Source organism: Hemitrygon akajei, chromosome 6, assembly GCF_048418815.1.
Source record: "Hemitrygon akajei chromosome 6, sHemAka1.3, whole genome shotgun sequence".
Taxonomy (NCBI): Eukaryota; Metazoa; Chordata; class Chondrichthyes; order Myliobatiformes; family Dasyatidae; genus Hemitrygon; species Hemitrygon akajei.
The window spans coordinates 80326752-80351680 of record NC_133129.1 but is presented as its reverse complement, the minus strand read 5'-3'; the positions used below and the strand labels follow the sequence as shown (position 1 = coordinate 80351680).

Here is a 24929-nt window from a genome sequence, read left to right as displayed (position 1 = left end):
AGGATGATGACAATTGTATTGGGCCCTTAGAACTATCTCAGTCCTCTTGTACCTTGCAAGTGGCACTTTGCCCAGCAGAGTCACTACTGAGGCAACAAATGGTTGGCTAGAAGACTCATAAATGCAATAGACTACAGATTCTGGAAGTCTTCAGCAATACACACAAAACGCTGGAGGACCTCAGCAGGTCAGGCAGCACCTATGAAGGTGATTAAACAGTCAACATTTTGGGCCAAGATCCTTCATCGGGACTGGAAAGGAAGAGAACTGAAGCCAGAATGAGAAAGTAGGAGGTGGCGGATGAGACTATGTGAGGAGGAAGGAGGGTGGATGGGGAAGGGCGCATGAAGTAAGAAGCTGGATGAGGATAAAGGACTAAAGAAGAAGGAATATTATAGGAGAGGATGGGGATTAGTGGAATAACAGGAAGGAGAAGAGTAACAAGAGGATGTTGAAGGGCAGGTGAAGAGAATAAAAGGGATAAGATGGTAATCAGAAAGAGGAATGGAAAAAAAAGGGGGGAGGACGGAGTAATGATTGGAAGTTAGAGAAGTCGATCTTCATGCCATCAGATTGGAGGCATAATTGCACTATTTGGAGAAATTGCACCATCTCGGATCGCAAGACCCTGCAGCGAATAGTGAGGTCAGCTGAGAAGATCATCGGGGTCTCTCTTCCTGCCATCATGGACATTTACACTACATGCTGCATCCACAGAGGAAACAGCATTATGAAGGACCCCATGCACCCCTCATACAATCTCTTCTCCCTCCTGCCATCTGGGAAAAGGCTCGGAAGCATTCGGGCTCTCACGACCAGACTATGTAACAGTTTCTTCCCCCAAGCTATCAGACTCCACACTACCCGAAGCCTGGACTGACACCTTGCCCTATTGTGCTGTTTATTATTTATTGTAATGCCTGCACTGTTTTTGTGCACTTTATGCAATCCAGTGTAGGTCTCTAGTCTAGTGTAGCTTTCTCTGTGTTTTTATTACGTAGTTCAGTCTAGTTTTTTGTACTGTGTCATGTGATACCATGGTCCTGAAAAATGTTGTCCCATTTTTACTATGCACTGTACCAGCAGTTATGGTTGAAATGACAATAAAAGTTGACTTGACTTGACTTGATAATATGACATAATATTATACCAGACATAATATGAGATGATGCTCCTCCAGCCTGAGTTTGGCTTCATTCTGTCAGTGGAGGAGGCCATTTACAGGTACATCAGAATGGGAATGGGAAGTTGAATTAAAATGGGTAACCACTAGAAGGCAAAGAGGTCTCCCAATCTAACTTGGGTCTCAGTGGTGTAGTGGCCACATTGCGGGCACCAGATACAATCGATGATCCCAACAGAATCCTAGGTGAAATGTCACCTCACCTGTAAGAACTGCTTTGGGCACTGAATGATGGTGAGGGAGGAGGCATAGGGGCAGGTCCTGCTTGCAGGGATAAGCACCAGGAAGGAGATAAATGAGGAGGGACAAATGGACAAGGAAGCCACATAGAGAGCTATTTCTATGGAAAGTGATGGGGGAGGTAGGGAAAGATGTAATTAGTCAAAGGATCCAGTTGGAGATAATGGAGGTTATGGAGAATAATGTGTTGTATGCAGAGGCTTGTGAGGTGGTAGGCAAGCACAAGAGGAACTCTACCCCTGTAATGACAGGGGGAGGACGGGGTAAGGGCAGATGTGCTGGAAATGGTGGAGATGCAAATGAAGACAGCATCAATGGTAAAAGGAAAACCTTTGTTTTTGAAAAAGGAGGACATCTCAGATGTTCTAGAATGGAAAGCATCATCCACAGTACATGTGTGGTGGAGATGGAGGAAGTGAGAGAAGGGAATAGCATTTTTACGAGTGACAGGTTGGGAAGAGGTACTGCATAGTCAAGGTAACTGTGAGGATCAGTGGGTTTGAAAAATATGTCAGAAGATAGTTTGCCCCCAGAGATGGAGATAAAGAAATCAAAAGAAGGGGAGAAAGGTGTCAGAAATGGACCAAGTAAATATGAGGGCAGGGTGTAAGCTGGAGGTAAAGTTGATGCACCAATGCAGTCTTCTATGTTTTTTTAAATTCACTTACGGGATGTGATGTCACCAGTTAAGCCAGTATTTATTGCCCATCCCTAGTTGCCCTTGAGAAGGTGGTGATGAGCTGTCTTCTTGAACCACTGCAGTCCCTGAGGTATAAGTACACACACATTGCTGTTAGGGAGGGAATTCCATGATTTGACCCAGTGACAATGAAGGGACATTGATATGTTTCCAAGTCAATATGGTGAGTGACTTGGAGGGGAATTTCCAAGTGGTGGTGTTCCCAGGTATCTGCTCTCGTCCTTTTAGATCATAGTGGTCGTGGGTTTGTTAGGAACATTGCTGTGTTGTTGCAGTGCATCTTGTAGATAGTACACACTGTTTGTCGATGGTGGAGGGACTGGATGCTTGTGGAAGGGGTACCAGTCAAGTGGGCTGCCAGGTACTGGATGGTGTCGAGCTTCTTGAGTGTTGATGGAACTGCACTCATCCAGGCGAGTGGCGAGTATTCAATTACACTCCTGACCTGAGTCTTGTAGAAGGTAAACAGGGAGGTGAGCTACTCACCGCAGGATTCCTAGCCTTTGACCTGCTCTGGTAGCCATGGTGTTAATATGACTAAACCAGTTCAGTTTCCTGTCAATGGTAACCCCCAGGATGTTGATAGTAGGGAACTCAGTGATGGTGATGCCACTGAATGTCAATGGATGATGGTTAGAGCCTCTGTTATTGGTGCCAACACGAGAAAATCTGCAGATGCTGGAAATTCAAGCAACACACACAAAATGCTGGTGGAACGCAGCAGGCCGGGCAGCATCTATAGGGAGAAGTACAGTCAATGTTTTGGGTTGAAATCCTTTGTCAGGACTAATGGAAGAAAGAGATAGTAAGAGATTTGAAAGTGGGAGGGGGAGGGGGAGACCCAAAATGATAGGAGAAGACAGGAGGGGGTGGGATGAAGGTAAGAGCTGGGAAGTTGATTAGCAAAAGGGATACAAGGCTGGGGAAGGGGAAGTATCATAGGACGGAGGGCCTTGGAAGAAAGAAAGGGGGAGGGGAGTTAGAAGAAAGAAAGAGGGAGGTGTGTTGGAAGAAAGAAAGGTGGAGGGTTATTTCTCTAACTTCCATTAATGCCCCTCCTCCCCTTCTTACCCCATCCCTAATTTTTAATTTATTTTTTCACTCTCTCTTTTCCTCTCACTATAACTCCTTGCCTGTTCTCCATCTTCCTCTGGTGCTCCCCTCCCCCTTTCTTTCTTCCAAGGCCTTCCATCCTATGATACTCCCCCTTCTCCAGCCTTGTATCCCTTTTACCAATCAACTTCCCAGCTCTAGGCTTCATCCCTCCCCCTCCTGTCTTCTCCTATCATTTCAGGTCTCCCCCTCCCCCTCCCACTTTCAAATCTCTTACTATCTCTTTTATCCATTAGTCTTGACGAAGGGTTTCGACCCAAAACGTTGACTGTACTTCTTCCTATAGATGTTACCTGGTCTGCTACATTCAACCAGCATTTTGTGTGTATTGCTCTCTTATTGGTGATGGTTATTGCCTGGCATTTGTGTGGCTCGAATGTTACTTGCCACTTGTCAGCCCAAACCTGGATATTGTCATGAATGGTGCAGTACATTGTGTAGTCATCTGCGAACATTCCCACTTCTGACCTTATGACAGAAGGAAGGTCATTGATGAAGCAGCTGAAGATGGTTGGTCCTAGGACACTTCCCTGAGGAATTTCTGCAGTGAGATCCTGAGGATGAGATGATTGACCTCCAACCACCACAACCATCTTCCTCTGTGTCAAGTATAATTCCAACCTGTGGAGGGTTCCCCCTAATTCCCATTGACTCCATTTTAACTGGGGCATCTTGATGCTATATTCGGTCAAATTGTGCCTTGATGTCAAGGGCTATCATTGTCACCTTACCTCTGGTATTTAGCTCTATGGTCCATATTCACATGGTCCATTTCCGGAGAAACAGTTGAGGAGAGTTAGCAGTGTAGGTTTCAGACATAGACTGTTCTACGTAGCTGATGAAAAGGCAGGCATAGCGGGTCCCGTGCAAGGGACCATGGGTGCACTTTTGGTTTGGAGAAAGTGTTAGGAATAAAGAAGAGAGACCATTGAGAGTAAGAAATAGCTTTTCCAGACAGAGGAGGTTGGTTGAGGAGGGGAATTGGTTATGCCTATTGTTGAGAAAGTAGCAGAGAGAGATTTAAGGTCTTGCTGTTAGGGAGCACAGAGAGCAACTGACTCTCAACCCAAAACATCAACAGTTTATTCCCTTACATAGATACTGCTTGACTTGCTGATTTCCTCCAGAATTCCTCCAAGATTTTCAGCATCTGCAAAATCACTTGTGTTTATAAAGTGGTGGAGAACATGTGAAGCGTCACATATGTGGGAAGGGACTGAAACAAGGGGGAAAAAATGTTCCTGTGGAAGGAAAGGAATTGTCAATATTTCGGGTCAAAATTATGTATCAGGATCTCTCAGGAGCTAACGTTTACCTGAACCTCGATTGTATTTATGTACTTAAAAAAGCTCCATTTACCCACAGTTATTTTCCACAGTTGTCTTTATACTTTATTTTCCCCTTCTTTTACATTATTATAATCCACCTTTGCTGAATTTATTTTTTATCCCTATTTTAGAGTCTACTGCCAATCTTTGCCTTCAACTTATTACCCTCAAACGTCCTTGGTTTATCATGATCTTTTCATCCTTCTCCTGGAATCTTTCCTCATTACTGGGATACATTTTTGCTGAATGTCATGAATTATATCCTTACCATCCATCATCATTCCTGCTATTCCATTGTAATCCTCTTTATTTAAACCCATCTCTTTATCACCTGGTTTCTTCTTTACACACTAAGTACACTCTAAGGAAATACTTTAATCTGAGGTCAATTATTAAGCCTCCTTATATACCCATTAGCATTTGCCATTCTCCTCAAGTAATCCCTACATTGAGCTGCTACTTGCTAGGAGGGTATTCTGGGAAAATAAAGAAGGAAGGGCCCAGGATAAAAGGCCAAGTTGCTGTGGTGCAAAATCCTTGTCTTTCTTATCTTCAAAATATAATTTCACCCTCTTGATCTGTGATCAGAATCTAAAGAACCTCAGAGGAAATAAATCAGAAAATGCTGGAAAAACTCAGCAGGTCAGACAGCATATTTGGGGAGAAAATCAGAGTTTCTGAAATGTTAACACTTATGACCATGAGATCAGAATCATAATCAAGTCTAATATCATTGGCATGTGTTGGGAAATTTGTTGTGGTGCGGTAGCAATACATTACAATACATAATAATAAGAACTGCAAATTACAGTAAGAAGTATATAGGTGTGTGTGTATAAAATGTTAAATAAATAGTACAAAAAAGAGAGGAGAATACGTAATGAGGTGTTCATGGATTCGATGTCCATTCGGAAATCTGATGGCAGAGGGGAAGAAGCTATTTCTGGATCAATGAATGTGTGCCTTCAGGCTTCTGTACCTCCTCCCTGATGGTAGCAATGAAAGTAGAGGACATATCCAGGGTGATGGGGGTCCTTAATGATGGATGCCGCCTTTTTGAGGCATCGCTCCTTGAAGGTGTCCTGGGGAGGCTAGTGCTCATGATGGAGCTGAACGGGTTACAACTTTCTGCAGCTTATTTTGTAGTGTCTTTGGTGATGTACCAAATCTCCTCTGACTCTTAACAAACAAGAGAATATCTGCAGATGCTGGAAATCTGAGCAACACACAGAAAATACTGGAGTGACTCAGCAGGTTAGGCAGCATCAATGGAAAAAAGTACGATCGATGCTTTGGCCCGAAACGTCGACTGCACTTTTTTTCTTAGATGCTGACTGGCCTGCTGAGTTCCTGCAGCATTTTGTGTGTGTTGCTCCTCAAGCTCCTAATGAAATATAGCTGCTGTCATACATTCTTTCTAACTACATTGATATGTTGGGCTCAGGATCGATCCTCAGAGATGTTGTCACCAGGAACTCGAAAATGCTCAGCCAGGTACTTCTGATCCCTTGATGAGGACTGGTATGTATTCCTTCGTCTTGCCCTTTCTAAAGTCCACAATCAATTCTTTGGTCTTACTGACGCTGAGTACAAGATTGTTGCTGCAACACCACTCAGTCACCTGAACTACCTTGTCTTCTCATCACTATCTGAAATTCTGTTGTGTCATCAGCAAACTTATAGATGGCATTTGAGCTATGTCTAGCCACACAGTCATGGGTGTAGAGAAAGGAGAGCAGTGTGCTAAGCACACATCCTTGAGGTGCACCAGTGTTGATTATCAGCAAGGTGGAGAGGTTATTTCTGATCTGCACAGACTGTGGTCTTTCGGTGATGTTGGCTGAAAACTCCTGCAGCAGATAAAATGGATGACGTTTCATTGCAGATGTTCCAGGTCAGGTGAGTAAGACTGGGACAGAACTGCCACATTTGTGTACCATGAGGAGTTAATCATAAAGCATACTCCACCTCCTCTGTCTTTGGAAGTCCTTTTTTGGTAGTGAATTGTGAAGCCAGCGAGCTGCATCACTGCATCCAGAATGGCAGGAGACAGCCAAGCCTTTGTGAAACAAAAGATATAACAGTCCCTGATGTCTCTCTGGGTCTGAAATCTTGCTCTGAGGTATTTGATTTTATTTTCCAGAGAATGTATGTTTACTAGCAGAATAGACCGCAGTGGAAGTTGGAACCTTCTGCTCCTTAAGTGAACTTTTAATCTAACACAGCGTCCTCTCTTTCACTGTCTTAAAGGGGAACTGCTCTTGCGACTGAAGACTGCCAAGCAAGATTTGTTGACTTTTGTTGACTGTCGACGATTCAAGCTGAGACCCTTCATCAGAACTGACGAAAGGTCCTGATGAAGGGTCTCGTCCCGAATCGTCGACAGTGATTCTCCTTATAGATGCTGCCTGGCCTGCTGTGTTCCACCAGCATTTTGTGTGTGTTGCTTGAATTTCCAGCATCTGCAGATTTTCTCGTGTTTGATCATACTTTGGCCTGTTCAGGAATTTGACCCAGTATGTCAACAATTCCTTTCCTCCCAAAGATGCTCTCATCTGAGTTCTTCCAGCCAGTTGTTTGTTACTCCAGATTCCAGCATCTGCAGTCTTTTGTGTCTCCAGTATTGTGATTGGAATTCTTTGCATTTTGACTTGAGTGCTGACTAAATGACAAAGAGTTGTCTCTGTGCTTTTAATGGGTCAACGAGAGATTATTTTCCTGTCTGAGCCAGTATAATCCGAGTCCTGTATAAACTCAAATCCTACGTGCAGTCTGTAACCTCTCTAATTACAGATGAAGTGTGACATCAGGTCATTTGACATCAGGTCATTTGACATCAGGTCCTGTCTACTTTATGAGAGAGCAGAATGTGCTGTCAGTGTCTATTCTGATTTCAGATCAAAGTGTGAAAATACAGAGAACTTCAGATGGCTGGAAATCAGAAATAAAAATGAAAATGTTGGACATACTTAAAAACTCATGCAACACGTGAGGAACAAATTTCTTTCGGAGATGCTTTGATATGCTGAGTGTTTCCAGCTTTTTTGGATTTTCTATTATGGGTCAAAATATGATTAATGTGTTAATTCCTCTCTGATCATTGGTGCCACAGAGTCACAGAGAAATATAGCGCAGAAACAAGAATCTGAGCTGTCCTCCTTCTTCAAAGAATGGGAATTCCCTTCCTGTACCATCTATGCTGCCCTCACCTGCCTCTCCTCCATTTCCCAAACATCTGCCTTCACCCCATCTTCCAGCTGCCAAAACAAGGATAGAGTTCCCCTTGTCCTTACCTACCACCCCAAGAACCTCCGCATCCGGCACTTCATTTTCCATAATTTCATAACTTGGGGAGATTTGGCATAGTGGATCAGTGGTCCAGAGGTCCAGTTATACACTGGGGATATAGTTCAAATCCCCCCATGGCAGCTGGTGAATTTGAATTCAATAAAAATATCTGATGACCATGAAACCATCTGGTTCACTAATGTCCTTTAGGGGACGAATCCTGCTGTCCTTATCTGGTCTGGCCTATATGTGACTCCAGACCCACAGCAATGTGGTTGACTCTTTAATGCCCTCTGAAATGGCCTAGCAAGCCATTCAGTTGTATCCAACCGCTAAAAAGAAAATAATCAGGAGTTAACCCAGACGGACAACCCAGCTTCAACCTATGCACTGGAAATGACAATGGCAAAACCAGCCCTGTCAACCCTGCAAAGTCCTCCGTACTAACATCTGGGGACTTGTGCCAAAGTTGGGAGAGCTGTCTCACAGCCTAGACAAGCAACAGCCTGATGTAGTTGCACTGACAGAATCATACCTTCCAGCTAACATTCCGGACTCCACCTTCATCATTCCTGGGTACGTACTGTCTCACCTGAAGCACAGACAATGGCACAGTGGTATACAGTAGAGAAGGAATTGCCCTGGCAACTCTCAACATCGACTCTGGACTCCATGAAGTCTCATGGCACCAGGTTAAACATGGGCAAGGAAACCTCCTGTTGATTACCACGTACTTCTCCATGTTGAGCAGCACTTGGAGGAGGCATTGAGGGTGGCAAGGGTACAGAATGTACTCTGGATGGGGGCTTTAATGTCCATCACCAAGTGTGGCTCGGTAGCACCACCACAGACAGAGCTGGTCGGGTCCTACTGGACATAGCTACTAGACCGGGACTACAGTAGGTGGTGAGGGAACCAACAAGAGAGAAAAGCACACGACCTCATTCTCACCAACCTGCCTGCCACAGAAGCATCTGTCCAGGACAGCATTGGTAGAAGTGACCACTGCACAGTGTTTGTAGACATTAAATCCAGTCTCCACATTGAAGAAATCGTCCACCGCATTGTGTGGCACTACCACCGTGCTAAATGGGGTAGATTTTGAACAGATCTAGCAGCCCAAGACTGGGTATCTATGAGGCGCTGTGGCCCATCAGCAGCAGCAGAAATGTACTCAACTACAATCCGTAACCTCATGGCCCGGCATATCACCCACCCTAATATTACCACCAGTACAGGGGATCGACCCTGGTTCAATGAGGAGTGCAGGAGGGCATGCCGAGAACAACACCAGGCCTATCTCAATATGAGGCGACACTCTGGAGAAGCCACAATACAGGACTACTTGTATGTCAAACACCATAAGCAGCAAGTAATAGACAGCAGGAGAAAAATAAAAGGGATTATAATGGAATACAGATTTGAATAAAATGGACTGGGCCAATGGAATCCTTTCTTAGATAAGGGGCTCTAAAATGCTCCAAGAGCTATCGGACCAATGCTAATGTTGCATTTACCTTCCTTACTACCAATTCAACCTGCAAGTTAACCCTTAGGGAATCCCAAGTCCTTTTGCGGCTCTGATTTCTGAACTTACTCTCCATTTAGAAAATAGTCAAACCCTTCATTTCTTCCAGAAAAGTGTATGTCCCTACACTAACCTGCTCTGTATCCCTTCTCATAATTGTTTGTCATTTCCAGTACACAAGTGTAAAGGAGAAGAAGACAATTGTTCCTCTGATTCCAATGCAGCACAAATAAAGCAATAAGATAAAGAACAGAACAGTAATAAAACTACAATAAATATAAATACATAGATAGCTTATATACAGTGCATCGATTAAATTTATATCCAAAAAGTGATATCAGGCACCATTATGCCTGAATTGAATTGACTTTATTACTTACATCTTTCATATACATGAGGAGTAAAAATCTTTACATTATGTACATCAAGTGACTGAGAGGAGATGATAAGGTAGTGGTGTTTGGGGTGTGGAGGAGTGAATTAGTGGGTGGAGGTGTTGATCATCCTTACTGCTTGGGGAAAATAACTGTTTTTGAGTCGGGTGGTCCTGGCGTGGATGCTATGTAGCCTCCCCTCTGATGGGATTGGGACGAACAGTCAAAGAGCAGGGTGGGTGGGATACTTCATGATGTTACCGGCCGTTTTCCGGTGCTTTTCTTTATATATGTTCTTGACAATAGGTAGCCTGTTGTTGGTGATGCGTTGGGCAGTTTTGACTATCTGTTGAAGAGCCTTCGAGTCTGCTGCAGTGAAGTTTCCATCCCATGCAGTGAAGCAGCTTGGTCGGACACTCTTTGTGCTTCTTACAATGACGTGAATGTAGATGTGCATAGTTCAGCTCTCTTAACCCTTCTTAGAAAGTAGAGGCATTGGCGAGCTTTCCTGATCGTGTAGGATGTGTTCCACTGCTGTGCTGCCGATGTAAAGAGGGGTGAGAGTGGTGCGAGTTCTCATGAAGCCGATAACCATCTCCTTTGTCTTCTTGACATTGAGGAACAAGTAATTTGCTTGGTACCGGGCCTCGAGCTCTTCCACCTCCTTTCTGTGGGCCACCTCATCACTGTTGGTGATGAGCCCCACCACTGTCGTGTCATTCACGATCTTCACAATGAGATTGCTCGGGTGTTTGGCCATGCAGTATGTGCGAGCAAGGTGTACAGTAGTGGGCTCAGCACACAGCCCTTGTGTCCATCCATGATGAAGATGATGGAGCGGTCGTGCATCCGGACTACTTTAGGTCTGTTGGTTAGGAAGTCCAAGACCCTGTTGCACAGTGGTGTACTTAGACTGAAAGGTAAGAGTTTATTCACCAAGATCTTTGGGACAGCAGTGTTGAATGTCAAACTGAAATTGAGAAACAGCATTCTAACATAAATGTCCTTGTTTTCTATGTGTGTCAGGGCCAGGTGCATGATGATACCTGTTGTGGAGTGGTTCTGTCAAAAAACATATTGGTGAGTGTAATGGTGGCGGAAATGGAGTTTTTGATCTGTGCTGTACAAAGCACTTTATGGTGATTGGCATCAGTGCCACCAGGTGGTAGTCATTTACTTCTGTGGAGAGTAGTGTTGAAGGACGAACTGAAATTCAGAAACAGCATTCTGACACACTGTAAGTGTCCTTGTTTTCTAGGTGTGTCAGGGCCAGGTGCATGACAGATAATATGGCTTCTGTCAGAGTAGTTCTGTCAGTAAGCATGTTGGTGAGTGTCCAACGTAGCAGGAATGGAGTTTTTGATATGTGTCATTTCAAGCCGTTCAAAGCCTTTCATCAGTGCCACTGAGCGGTAGTTTAGCTCTGAAGCTGTAGAATTCTTTGGTACAGGGATGATGGTGGTTGATTTGAAGCATGTGGGGACAGCATACTGGATGAGGGAAGTGTTGAAGATGTCCGTGAAGACATCATTGAGCTGGTGTGCACACTCCCTGAATAATCTGCCATGCCTTTACTCATTCTCCTAATCTAAATCGTTCTGCAGACTCCTGCTTCCTCAAATACTACCTGTCCCTACACGTATCTTCATATTGGCTGGTCCAGTTGAGTTACCTACCTTCAGATCTTCTAGCTTCCAATCACCTTCTCCTTAGTGATAGCAACTACACACTCTTCTGCCTCCTGACTGTCACAGTCAGCACCTGCAAATACTGAACCCAGATGTGGAGGAATGGCAGACTCCCATGTAGAGATGGAAACAAAGGATTATACATAGGAATTCCAACAGATCATTGGTAGCTTGACTGAGCAACACCACAAGACATATCATTCTCAGCACAAGGGTCCTGCAATGAGAACTAATCAGGAGTCCACTTTGAATAATCGCAGATTACAGAAAACCCATGCCAGTAACAATTACCTTGACAAGATGAACCAGAAAGCACAAGATTTTAATGACTCTAGTTAAGATGACAATAAGTAAATACAGGCACTCGAGAAACCTAGAAGTCCAACACTTTATGCTGTATCTCAGAGGCCCGCGGGGCTCACAACACTTGAATTTCTGGCATGCTGGTGGTGTCTTCCACAGTCTGGCACAAAGTACTTTTTGAGTTTGTATGGCATTTCTTCGTCCCCCATTACTACCTCTATGAGTATAGCGATCAGTTTTGGTCCCCTTATCTAAGAACTGATGTGCTGGCTTTGAAGAAGATCTAGAGGATTTTCATGAGAATTATTCCAGTAGTGAGGAGCATTTGATGGCTCTGACCTTCTACTTGCTGGAGTTTTCAAGAATGAGGAGGCATCTTATTGAAACATCGAATATTGAAAGGCCTAGATAGAGTGGATGTGAAGAGGATGTTTACTATAGTGGAGGAGTTCTGGGATCGGTGGGCACAGTCTCAGAACAGGGAGGCATATATTTAGTATAGAGATAAGGAATTTCTTTAGCCAAAAGGAATTGAATCTGTGCAATTCATTGCCACAGGCAGCTGTGGAGACCAAGTCATCAAGTATACTTAAAGTGGAGATTGAAAGGTTCTTGATTAATCAGGGTATCAAAGGTACAGGGAGAAGGCAGGAGAATGGGATTGAGAGGGATAATAAATCAGCCACGATGGAATGGTGGAGCAGGTTCAATGGCCTAATTCTGCTGTATTGTTTTATGGTCTATGAATTATATAAGGAGGCAAAAGTTAGCAGTAAACTCAAAGAATGGGAGAAAAACTAATTTGGCAAAGGTGGACAATAATGTTGAGAAAAAAGGAGAAAATAAACCATGAAGACAAACTACCGGTAATGAGAAAAATAAGCTGGATGAATGGAACTTCTTTAGGTATATAAATGATTAAAAAACGATGTTCAAGTGAGTATTAATCCATAGAAAATTAGGCTGGGGAGATGCTTATGGGGGAATTAAGGAAATAGCAGAATAGTTAAACAGAATTGGCAGGACGTATATGTGGCAGAGGGTTGTACAATAGGAAGTAATCTGATCTCCCCATGAAGACTGAATAGAGCTAAAGGCAGCAGCTGTAAAGATCGTCAATGCATTAGATAAAATCTTCCAAAAATTGTGATGTTCTAAAGGGTGGAAAAACTGCCATTGTGACGATGCTGTTCATAAAGGGAGGGAGACAAAAGATGGGTAACAAGTGATTAACAAGTCTCACATCTATTGCTGGTGAAACTTTAGAATGTACTTTAAGGTGGTTCTGATAGGATGAAAGGCAACATTGTTAAAAATAGATGACAAAATATATTGAAAGTATGATTATTTAAAAAAAAAGAAGCTTCTGCTTAGGCAACGACAATCAAGTGAGTCTTTCAACAAGTATAAAGTGTGTAGGAGAGCAGAAATACCCTTAGAAATATTAAGGAGAATCATAACGCATTTTATCAGTATAGAGGGAGGAAGAGAGGTGCCAGCCAGGGAACGAATGGGTGCCATCACAGTCTAAAGGGGTAACCTCTTTATAGAGCCACAAGATGGAGGTGGAAAGTAGTGTGTTCATGGATGCGTATGTTCATTTTCCAGAACATTTTAGTATCAAGAAGGTGGTGGTATTAGATATCTTGAAGTATTAAAGGGTGGATAAATCACTGATCAAATGATATAGCAACACACACAAAATGCTGGAGGGACTCTGGAGGCCAGAACGGTACAGCACAGGAACAGGACACTCAGCCTATAATGTTGTGCCAAACCAGCTAAACAGCAAATTAGAAACACCCAAACACTAAACCCTCCTACCTACACCATATCCATATCCCTCCATCCTCCTTACAACCATGTGCTTATCCTAATGTCTCCTAAAAGTCACTGGTGTATTTGCCTCTACCACCATACCAGACAGCACAAATTTACCCCTCATATCCCCCCTTGAACCTACCCCCTCTCACCTTCAATGCAAGCCCTCTGGTATTAGACAGTTCAACCCTGGGGAAAAATACTCACTGTCCACTCTATCTATGCCTCTTGTAAACCTCTATCAGATCTCCTCCAAGCCTTTGATGCTCCAAAGAAAATAAACCATGCTTTTCCAGCCTCTCATGACAGCATACGTCCTCTAAACCAGGCAGCATCCCGGTGAACCTCTTTTGCACCCTCTCCAAAACCTCAACATCCTTCCTATAGTGCGGTGAACAGAACTGTAGATAACATTCCTGATGTGGCCTAACCAGAGTTTTATAAAGTTGCAACATAACCTCTTGACGTTTGAACTCAATGCCTTGACCTATAAAGCAAGCATCCCATAAGCCTTCTTAACAACCTTATGAAGGGTCCTGATGAAGGGTCTCGGCCCGAAACGTTGGATACTCTTTTCTCACGGATGCTGCCTGACCTGCTGAGTTCTTCCAGCATTGTGTACGTATTCTTTGATCCACAGCATTTGCAATTGTATTTTTGTGTTTTAACCACCTTATCAACCTGTGTAGCCACTTTCAAGGAGCAATGAACTTGGATCCCAAGATCTTTCTGCTCAGCAGTGCTGTTCAGGACCTTGCCCGTAACAGTGTACTGTCTCCTAGCATTTGCTCTAATGAGATGCAACATTGATCTGGGTTAAACTCCATCTGCCGTTTCTCAGCCCATATCATGCTGTATCCTTTGCCAATCTTCTACACTATCCAGAACTCCACCAATTTTGGTATCATCCACAAATTTACTTACCCACACATTTTCACTCAGGTCATTTATATACACCACAAACAGCAGAAGAACACATTCTGATTACAAACCTCCAGCTTGAAAAAGTCCCTTTGAACACTACTCTCTGCCTTCTATGGTCAAGGCAGTTCTGAAATCAAACAGCCAATTTGTTGTGGATGCCATGCATCAGTCTTCAGGATTAGCCTCTCATGACGGACATTGTCAAACACCTTACTAAAATTCCACGGCCCTAGCCTCATCGATTTTTTTCATCACCTTGTTAAAATCTCAATCAAGTTGATAAGGAATGACCTGCCACACACAAAGCCATGTTGGCACACCATAATTAGGCCATGAGTTTCCAAATGCTCATATTATCCTATCCCTAACAATTTTCTCCAGCAATTTCCATACAACTGATGTGAGACTCATCTATCTATAGTTCCCAGGATTTTCCTTTGCTCCCGTTTTAAATAGAGGTACAACATTAGCCACTTTCCAGTCCTCCAGGACCCTGCCTGTGACTAGAGAGGACATGATACAGATCAAGGGCCCAGCAATCTCGTCTCTTGTCTCCTTCAATAACCTGGGGTAAATAGCATCAGGCCCTGGGTACTTACCCACCTTAATACTCATTAGGAGGCCCAACATTTCCTCCTCCTTGAACTCTAAATGCCCTAACATATTTATACACTCAGCACTGATCTCCTGGTCCTCCAGATCCTTTTGATTGGTAAATACTGAGGCAAATCTCATTAAGTACCTCACTCACATTCTTAGCTCCAAGCAAATATTACCCCTTTATCCTTGAGTGGTTCCTCCCTCTCCCTAGATATCCTCATATTCTTGATGGATGTATAGAATACCTTGGGATTTACCTTAATCCTACTTAACATGGTCTGTCATGGCTTTCCAAATTCCCTTCTTTAGTTCTTTACTGACTTCTTTATACTCCTCATGTACTTTGTTTTATTCTAACTTCAGAAGCTTTGCATACTTTTCCTTGTTCGTCTTTACTAAATTCATCACTCCTTTGGACATACAAGGTTCTCTTATCTTTCCATCCCCATCCTTCTAACAGGAACATACCTTTCTTGCACTCTTACAATTGATCTTTAAAACCCTCCACATGCCTGATATGTACTTGCCAGAGAAAAGGTCTTCCCAGTTAACACTTAGTTCCTGCCTAATACCCTCAGAATTTGCTCCACTCCAATTTAAAACACTCTCACAAGGACCATACCTATTCTTATCTGTAGCGATCCTCAAAGATAAGGAGTTGTGGTCACTGTTCACCCATTGAAAGATCAGCCACCTGGCCAGGCTCATTACCCAACACCAGCTCCAGTACAACCCCTCCTCTCATTGGACTGTCCACATATTGTTCTAAGAAACCTTCCTGGACACACTTAACAAAGTCAGCCCCATCTAAATCCGTTACACAAAGAAGGTCCCAGTTTATATTAGGGAAATTGAAATCTCCCATGACAACCCCAATATTTTTACACATTTCCTTAATTTGATTGTGTATTTGTTCCTCAATGTTCCAGCAGCCATTAGTGGGTCTGTAGTTCAACCCATCAATGTGATTGCAACCTTCCTATTCCTGAGTCGCACCCAAATAGACTCAGCATCTGACCCCTCCATTATGTCTCCTGAGTGCAGATGTGATCTATACCGGGATGCTTGAGGAAGCAATAAAGGTGATAGCTGGAACTATGAGGAGGAGGTAACAAACCAGATTGGTGAAGGCACGACTATACAGTGTCTATAAAAAATATTCACTCCCCTTGGAAGTTTTCATGTTTTATCGTTTTACAACATTGCATCACTGTGGATTTAATTTGGCTTTTTTAACACTGATCAACAGAAAAAGACTCTTTCATGTCAAAGTGAAAACAATCTCTACAAAGCAATCTAAATTAATTACTTATATAAAACACAAAATAATTGATTGCATAAGTATTCACCCCCATTAATATGACACACCAAATCATCACTGGTGCAGCCAGTTGGTTTTAGAAGTCACATAATTTGTTAAATGGAGATCACTGTGTGCAGTCAAGACGTTTCAATTGATGGTAGTAAAAGAACACCTGTATCTGGAAGGTCCAACTGCTGGTGATTCAGTATCCTGGCAAAAACTACACCATGAAGACAAACGCACACTCCAAACAACTCCGTGAAAAGGTTATTAAAAAGCACAAGTCAGGAGATGAATACACGAAAATTTCAGAGTCACTGAATATCCCTTGAAGTAGTTAAGTCAATCATCAAGAAATGGAAAGAATATGACACTGCTGTAAATCTGCCCAGAGCAAGCCGACCTCAAAATCTGAGTGAGAGTCCAAGAAGGGACTAGTGAGGGAGGCCACCAAGAGACCTATGACAACTCTGGAGAAGTTACAAGCCTCAGTGGCTGACAACTGTTGTTTGGGTGGTTCACCAGTTGCAGCTTTATGGGAGTGTGGTAAAAAGAAAGCCACCGTTGAAAAAAATACACATGAAATTTCAGCTAGAGTTTGCCAGAAGGTATGTGGGAGACTCTGAAGTCAGCTGAAAGAAGGTTTTATGGTCTAATGAAACCAAAATTGAGCTTTTTGGCCATCAGAAAAAATGCTATATTTGGCATAAGCCAAACACAGCACATCATCAAAAACACACCATCCCTACCGTGAAGCATGGTGGTGGCTACATCATGCCGTGGGGATGCTTCACTGCAGCAAGCCCTGGAAGGCTTGTGAAGGTAGAGGGTAAAATGAATGTAGCAAAGTACAGGGAAATGCTGAAGGAAAACCTGATGCAGTCTGCAGGAGAAATGCAATTTGGGAGAAGATTTGTTTTCAGCAGTACAAAGACCCCAAGCATAAAGCCAAAGCTACACAGGAATGGCTTAAAAAAATCAAAGTTAGTGCCCTGGAGTGGCCAAGTCAGAGTCCAGACCTCAATCCAATTGAGAATTTGTGACTGGATTTGAAGAAGGTTGTTCACTTAAGATGCCATCCACAATCTGGTAGAGCTTGAGCGGTTTTGTAAAGAAGAACGGGGAAAAATTGCAGTGTCCAGATGTGCAAAGCTGATAGAGACCTATCCACACATACTCAAGGATGTAATTGCTGCCAAAGGAGCATCTATTAAATACTGACTTGAAAGGGTGGGTAATCAGTTATTTTGTGTTTAATAATTATAATAAATTTAGACCAATTTGTTGCAATTTGTTTTCACTTTAACATAAAAGAGTCTTTATTGTTGATCAGTGTCAAAAAAAACCAAATCAAATCTACTATGATTCAATGATGTAAAACAATAAAACATGAAAACTTCCAGGGGGGTGAATACTTCTTATACGCGCTGTATATAGTGTTGATATGGACATTAGTAAGGGGCATTTGACGAGATCCTACGTGATCAGCTGGTCCAGAAGGTTAAGATATGTGAGATCAAGGTGAGCTGGCTTGGTGATAGGAGGCAGAGGGTTGTGGTTGAAGGATACTGTCTCAATTGCAACATTGTGCCCAGGCATGTATAGTAGAGATCAGAGGCCCTTGCTTGAGATTTTAATAGTTGGGTATGAAATTAAGGAGTGTGGTTAGTAAGTTTGCAGAAGACGTGGAAGTTAATGGTGTGCATAGCAAGGAAGATCCTCTAAGACTACAGCAAAATCCAATCAGATGAAAAGTTGTGTGGTGTGTCTTATCCCAACAAGCGCAACGTGATGCATCTTGGGAGGTAAAATAGATGATTGGGCATTAAGTAATGCTGCTGAATGGAGGGGCCTTGGGATTCCAGACCAGAGTTCCCTGAAGGTGGCATCACAGGGAGTCAGGGTGGTGAAGAATGCCCATACCATTTGCCTTCATAGATCAGGCCATAAAATATAAAAGTTAGGACATTTACTAACACTGGCTAGACTACACATAGAGTATTTTGTGCCATTCTGGTTGCCACATGTAAGAAAGATGTGATAGTACAGAGGAGATTGTTACCTGGACTGGACAACTTTACCACTTTGGAGAGATTGGGTTGGCTGGTTTGTTTTACCTAGATCAAGGGAGACTGAGGGATGACCTGAAACGAGGTATATAGACTTATGAGTAACATATAGGATAGATAGTCAAAATCTTTATCCAATATCAGTGAGTGAGGCCAAGAGCTGGCTCAGTTTTATGCTATAGAACTCTATAACCCTATAATACTCCATTTGCCACAACATTGCCACTCCTTCACTTCTCAATATCTCTCTAATATTCTTGTAACTTGTTATCCCACCATTCAGCCAGTCATCTGGCGAATGCTGCAGCCTTGAGCCACTCTAGGTTTGTTCATTAATTTCCATGAAAATAAATTTCACAGTGGATGACATACTACAGGCCCAGGAGTATCAGGGATAAATCACTCCCAGTTTTTTGATGTTGGAAGTTCAGCGCTGAGAGCATAAAATCACCGAACTCGCTCCAGATGCTGAAACAGTTCCCTATCACAGTTCATCCACATTTCAGGCCTTTGCTATAGAATGATGCAACCATTTAGGCTTGGTTCCAGTGGGCATTTGGGACCAATCCACAAGGAAAGTCTTTTAATTTCTTGGAGGATGAATAGAAAAACTCACTTATCCAAAAATGGAACTACTCGTTTTTTTAATTTTCTCACTTCATTATTCTAATGAGTGGTTCAGAAATAAGTATCTGTAATTGTAACAACCTGTAGTCTGTGATGGTAATTTCTGTAATCTGATCAGTTGCTGTTTCTGTGAGATGCACCATATTGTGTCTGGACTGGGATTGTACTGCTGTTACACTAAGGCTTCAACCCAACAAATTATTCACTGTAAATTACATCAGACAGAAGCAAAATCAAAGCAGTGCTCTGGATATGTGTTACAAGCAGCCAATAAAACATAATGTCTATTATCCCTTGCACTCATCCCAAATTAAATTAAACTTCACTTCAGTATGTTCTCGCAGGAATCCCAATATCATACAGTTCTCCCACAGATCTTGGGGAATAAACTCTTCCTCCTCGTTTTAAATACACCCCGGTGCAACTGGATGTCGGACTTCCTAACCAACAGACCTCCGATAGTTAGGATGGACAATCGTTCCTCCCTCCCTCTCTTCCTCAGTATGGGTGCTTTGAGGATACTGCCAAAACCTGCCTTAACTGACACTCAGAGTTTGCAGCAGTGCCCCAAACTCTGAGCTCTGTAACTATGGTAGTCAGTATGGAGTTTATTGGGCAGTCTTGACTGTGCATGAATCCCATTATCCCCTGATTGCCTTCAATACTACACACCTCCATTTTGCTCTGAAAGTTACTTCTTTCCAAATGCAAAACTGATTCTTATTTCGCTGAGTGAAAAAGATTCCAATGTTTCTGCTCAACGCCAGGCTTTTGTGAAGTTAGTGAGAACTCAGTGAGGACTATGTGCTGAAGTGATGGGATCGTGTATGACTTTTTTTTTTTACCCTTGTTTTGAGGAAAATAATCCACACTTTCCTAAGCTATTATGGCTATTAGGGACACTTCTATGGGATAAGAGGAGTAGCATTTTTACAGGAATAAGAGTTTCTATTTCTATGAGCAGGAAGATCAGAATCAGGTTTATTATGACTGACATGTTATGAAATTTGTTGTTTAGAGGCAGCTGTACAGTGCAGAAAAAAGAAATATTATTAACTCTCAATAAGAAATATAAAATAAAGTACAAAAAGAGTGCAAAGTAGTGATGTAGTATTCATGGATTGTTCAGAAATCTGATGGGGGAAGGAAAGAAGTTATTCCTAAAACAATGTGTGTCTTCAGGCTCCTGTGCCTCCTTCCTGATGGTAGCAATGAGCAGTGGGCATGTCCTGAATGGTGCGGGTCCTTAATGAAGGATGCTGCCTTCTTGAGGCAGTGCCTTTTGAAGATGTTTTGATGGTGGGCTGGCCAGGCTCCACGGTGAAGCTGACTGAGCCAACAACCACCTCAGTTTTCTTCATTTCTGTGCATTGGAGCCTCTATACCAAATGTGATGCAACCAGTCAGAATTCTCACCACTATACACCTGTAGGAGTTTGCAAGTCTTGTAACATACCAAATTTCCTCAAACTCCTAATGAAGCAGAGCCCTCGGAGTTCCTCCTTTGAGATTGCATCAGTACGTTGGGCCCATGATAGTTCCTCGAGATGCTGATGCCCAGGAACTTGAATCTGTTAACCCTTTCCACTGCTGATCCCTCGATGAGGTGTGTTCTCCTCTCTGAAGTCCTTAGTCTTACTGATGTTGAGTGCAAGGTTGTTGTGACACCGCTCAACCAGCCAATCTATCTTACTCCTGTACATCTTCTCAGTACTATCTGAGATTCTGCCTACAACAGTTGTAAGGCTGGTGAATTTACAGATGGTGTTTGAACCACGCAGTCATGGGTGTAGAGAGAGTGGAGTGGTGGGCTAAGCATGCTTCCTTGAGGAATGACTGTGTTGATTGCCAGCAAGGATATCCACACTGACTGTGGTCTCTCAGTAAGGGAGTAAAGGATCCAGTTGCAGAGGGAGGTAGAGACGCCCAGGTTTTAATGTTTGTGAAGGGTTGATGATGTTGAATGCTGAGCTGTAATTGGTAAACAGCAGTAGGTATTGCTGTTGTGCATGTGGTCCAAGCCTGAGAGGTTTTCTTGGTGTACGGTGGGGTAGGTTACTGGTTGGAGGTGTTGATCAGCCTTACTGCTTGGGGAAAATAACTGTTGTGAGTCTGGTGGTCCTAGTGTGGATGCTACATAGCATCCTGATGGGAATGGAACAAACAGTCTATGAGCAGGGTGGGTGGGATCCTGCATGATATTGCTGCCCTTATTCTGGTGGGCTTGTGCTGATTTTGACTCCCATTATGGAGCCTTCCTGTCTGCCACAGTGCACAGTTTCTGTGCCATGCGGTGAAGCAGCATGTTAGGATGCTCCCTACTGTGCATCTGTAGAGGGATGTGAGTATGGATGTACATAGACCAGCTCTCTCACCCTCCTCAGGAAGTTGGTGAGCTTTTCTGGTTGTGCAGGATGTGTTCTTGGACCATGAGAGACCGTGTGAGATGTGCTGTGCCGGGAGTCTGAAACTGCTTGCAGTTTCCATGCCGTGGTGCCAATATAAAGAGGGGTGTGAGTGGTGCAAGTTCCAGTGAAGTTGATAAACATCTCTTTTGTTCACCTTGAGGAAGAAGTTATTTGCCTGGTACCAGAACTCCTCTCTGTAGGCCATCTCATCATTGCTAGTGATGAGCCCCACCACTGTCGTGTCATTGGTGAACTTGACAATGGGATTGCACGAGTGTTTGGCCGTGCAGTCATGTGTACTTAGACCAAGGAGGAAGAGATTGTTCTCAAAGCTGTTTTTTTTTTCTTTTTAGTGGAAGAATAGTGTTGAATGCTGAACTGAAATCTAGAAACAGCATTCTGACACAAGTGTCCTTGTTTTCTAGGTGTGTCAGGGCCAGGTGCACGACAGATAATATGACATCTGTCGTAAAGCAGTTCAGTCAGTAAGCATATTGGTCATTGTCCAGCAAAGCAGCAATGTCCAATTACCAGCTGTCCAAAGCACTTCATGATGTTTGGCAACAGTGCTACCGGGTGATAGCTGTTTGGTTCTGAGGGTGCAGAGTTATTTTTGGTACAGGGATGATGGTGGTTGATTTTGAAGCATATGGGGACATCAACTGGACGAGTGAAGTGGTGAAGATGTCAATAAGCTGGTATGCACACTCTGAGTTCTCAGCCTTGGGTATTGTCTGGCCTGGCAACCTCACGGAAGATTTGACTCTCTTCAGAGTCTTTCTCACACCTGCTGCTGTTACAGACGGTGTCTTCCCACCTGGAAGGTGGGTGGCATTTGTTGCCTGCCTCAAAGTGTGTACAAATGTTGTTTAGAATGTCTGCGTAGGCAGCATCACAGGTATAGTCAACACTGTGTTCCTGGCATAGTCAGTATTGCCCTTGATGCCCAGCCACATACGCTGGGGATCATTATCAGACAGGTGTCCTTAAATGTCTTTGTCCCCTTTATGCCCTTGGGCCAGTGACGATGAACAGTTAACTCCCTGAGCAGGTAATGTGACCAGCATTTAACTGTAAGATGCTCACTTGCCAACAGAACCACAACTGCTAACTACAGATGAGTTTGTGCACCAACCTTTGTTAATGTACACACAGAATCCACCTCTTTTTGGATTTCCCAGCTGTATCTACACCTTGGATTATAATATCTTGCAGTTCCTGCCTGTTTGAATAACTAACAAATAAAAAAACAATCATTCTCAATGAACTCTCGAAGACAATTAAAATAAACACAATTACACGAAAGAGTATCTGAGAGGAGACTGAGACCCTGTCGGAACATTCATCTTCTTCCTTTCTTTCTCAACCCTGCAGTTGATTTGTTTGTTTGATTTATAGAGAGACTTCCTGTGGAAGCAAAGCTGCCCTGGTACAAACAGGCACAGGAGCTGGAGGAACTGCTGGTTGTTTCCGAGGAGCCTTCGTGAGTCTGTTGGAATTTTATTTCTATTTGGGGATTTTAAAAAAACATCTAAGTCAGTGAGAATGAGGCTGTTAAGTTGGTTCTAATACTGTCTGTCACACAGATCATGTAACGATGGTCTGATGTGTGTGTACAGCCATGGCCATACAGGAAGGGAGAGTCACGTTGCATCTACCCAGGGTGGGTTTGCTTTTCATGTTAGCTATTTCCCCTTCAGCAAAGGTTGTGCAAATTACCAATTAGCTGTCTGTTTGAATCAGCCTAACAATCCCATCTGACCTCTCCTGATCCTCTGCTGATGTTTACTTTTCAGTTTCTGGAGGCCGGGATATTGTGTTGGAGGTCACTTACTTTCTGACATGTTGCTGAAGCTTATTTGATACACAGTTGAGCCTCACAGTGAATGTCAGCAGAAAGTATGCTAGTTCTCTCCAATAATTTCTCAGGATATTTGCATCATTTGGAAGGCCATCATTATTGTCCATACCTAATTACCCTTGCCGGCTGGTGGCGTAGTGGCATCAGCTCTGGACTTTGGGGCGGAAGGTCCTGAGTTTGAATCCAGCTGGCTCCTGTGTATACTTTCCATCCGCGCTGGGTTGACGTGCCCAGCTAGCAACTTGACCTCATGAAAAAGAAATTGCCTGCTACAGAAACATCAACAGCAGAAAGTTGATGGCCTATGCTCTCTCGTAAGTTGAAAGTTCTTCTCTAATTACCCTTGAGAAAATGGTGGTAATCCACCTTCTTAAACCTTTCTGTACTCCTTTTGGTGAGAACACCCATAGTGCAATTAGGGAGGGACTTTGAGGATTTAGACATAGATAGGCTGAAAGACCAGCAGCATATTTCCAAGTGGGAATTGTATCCAACTTGGAAGAAAACCTACATTTCTTGGAATCTAAAACACCAGCTCAGATCTATTGTGTCCTTTCTTCCTCAGGAACTGCTGGGGTCCTATCCATGAAACCCTAAGATTTAGAAGCAGACTTCTGCTGTTGAGTCTGTTCTACCATTCAATAATAGATGATTTTTTTCAATTCCCTTTTCCTGCTTCATCCGCATAATCATTAACACCCCTCCTTACCCAAACAAAAATGTGTCAGTTTCTACCTTGAATGCATCCACCCAGACTTCATGTTTTAGACAAGCTGCTGGCCTATGGAGAACAGATAATTGGTTCGATCTTTTAAAAATAATAAAATGGAGAGGCAAGTGAGTGTGGAAGCAGGAAGAGAGCTGGGCCTGCTCCATTTTCAGGGCTTGTCCCCCTGTCAGCATGACACACTGGGTCAAGGTAACAGCTAAGGAAGAAGGTGGGTGGGGAGGGAAGGGTCAGTGCTTTTAAGGACTGGCATTCAGAAGTGATCCAGTCTGCAAAAAGAATTTGGAAAAGGAATCAATCACAGAATGGGATCACTAGCCAGTGCTGAATCTGGAGGCAGGAAACAGGGTACAGAGTGGTGAGGGCAATGAGGGGTTGGTAGAGAGCATGACAGGTGGAGGCTGATGAGTTTGGAAGGATGGATGGAGACCTTAAGGGTGCTCTTTCTGTGCCTGTTGTAATAAAAATGTTGTATTAACCCAGAGCACACATCAGGGAGTGTTCATACTCCCATCTTCCACGTCAAGTTGTCAGACGTCCTGTTAACCATTTCATACAGACTCCAGAGATTGTGTTCTCTGTTTTCATTAGTGGGAGAGACCTGAGCAGAATGGTATTTAACTTGAAGGGAAGCCCATTTTCAAGATAAGAGGCTGGTAATGTGAAACTGAGTTATGTCGACATTTCTTCTCACAGGGGCTAGCAAATCTCTGGTATTCTCTGCCTCAGAGTTTTGTGGAGGCTTGGTCATTACTAGTATTGAACTACCAGATACACTTACAGAAGATCTGGGGATTTCAGGCCTTGGGACCTGAAACAGAGGAGTTGACATGGGACATGTTTG

General features: G+C 43.2%; 1 protein-coding gene across 1 annotated transcript in view; it reads left to right on the top strand.

Moving 5' to 3' along the window:
* LOC140729187 (ADAMTS-like protein 1) overlaps positions 1-22984 on the top strand; it is a 459173-nt gene extending 436189 nt beyond the window's left edge. The window contains exon 15 of the mRNA XM_073048667.1: positions 22896-22984. Within this exon, the coding sequence (XP_072904768.1) occupies positions 22896-22984 (89 nt within the window). The remainder of the gene's footprint in view (positions 1-22895) is intronic.
* Positions 22985-24929: the final 1945 nt, after the last annotated feature.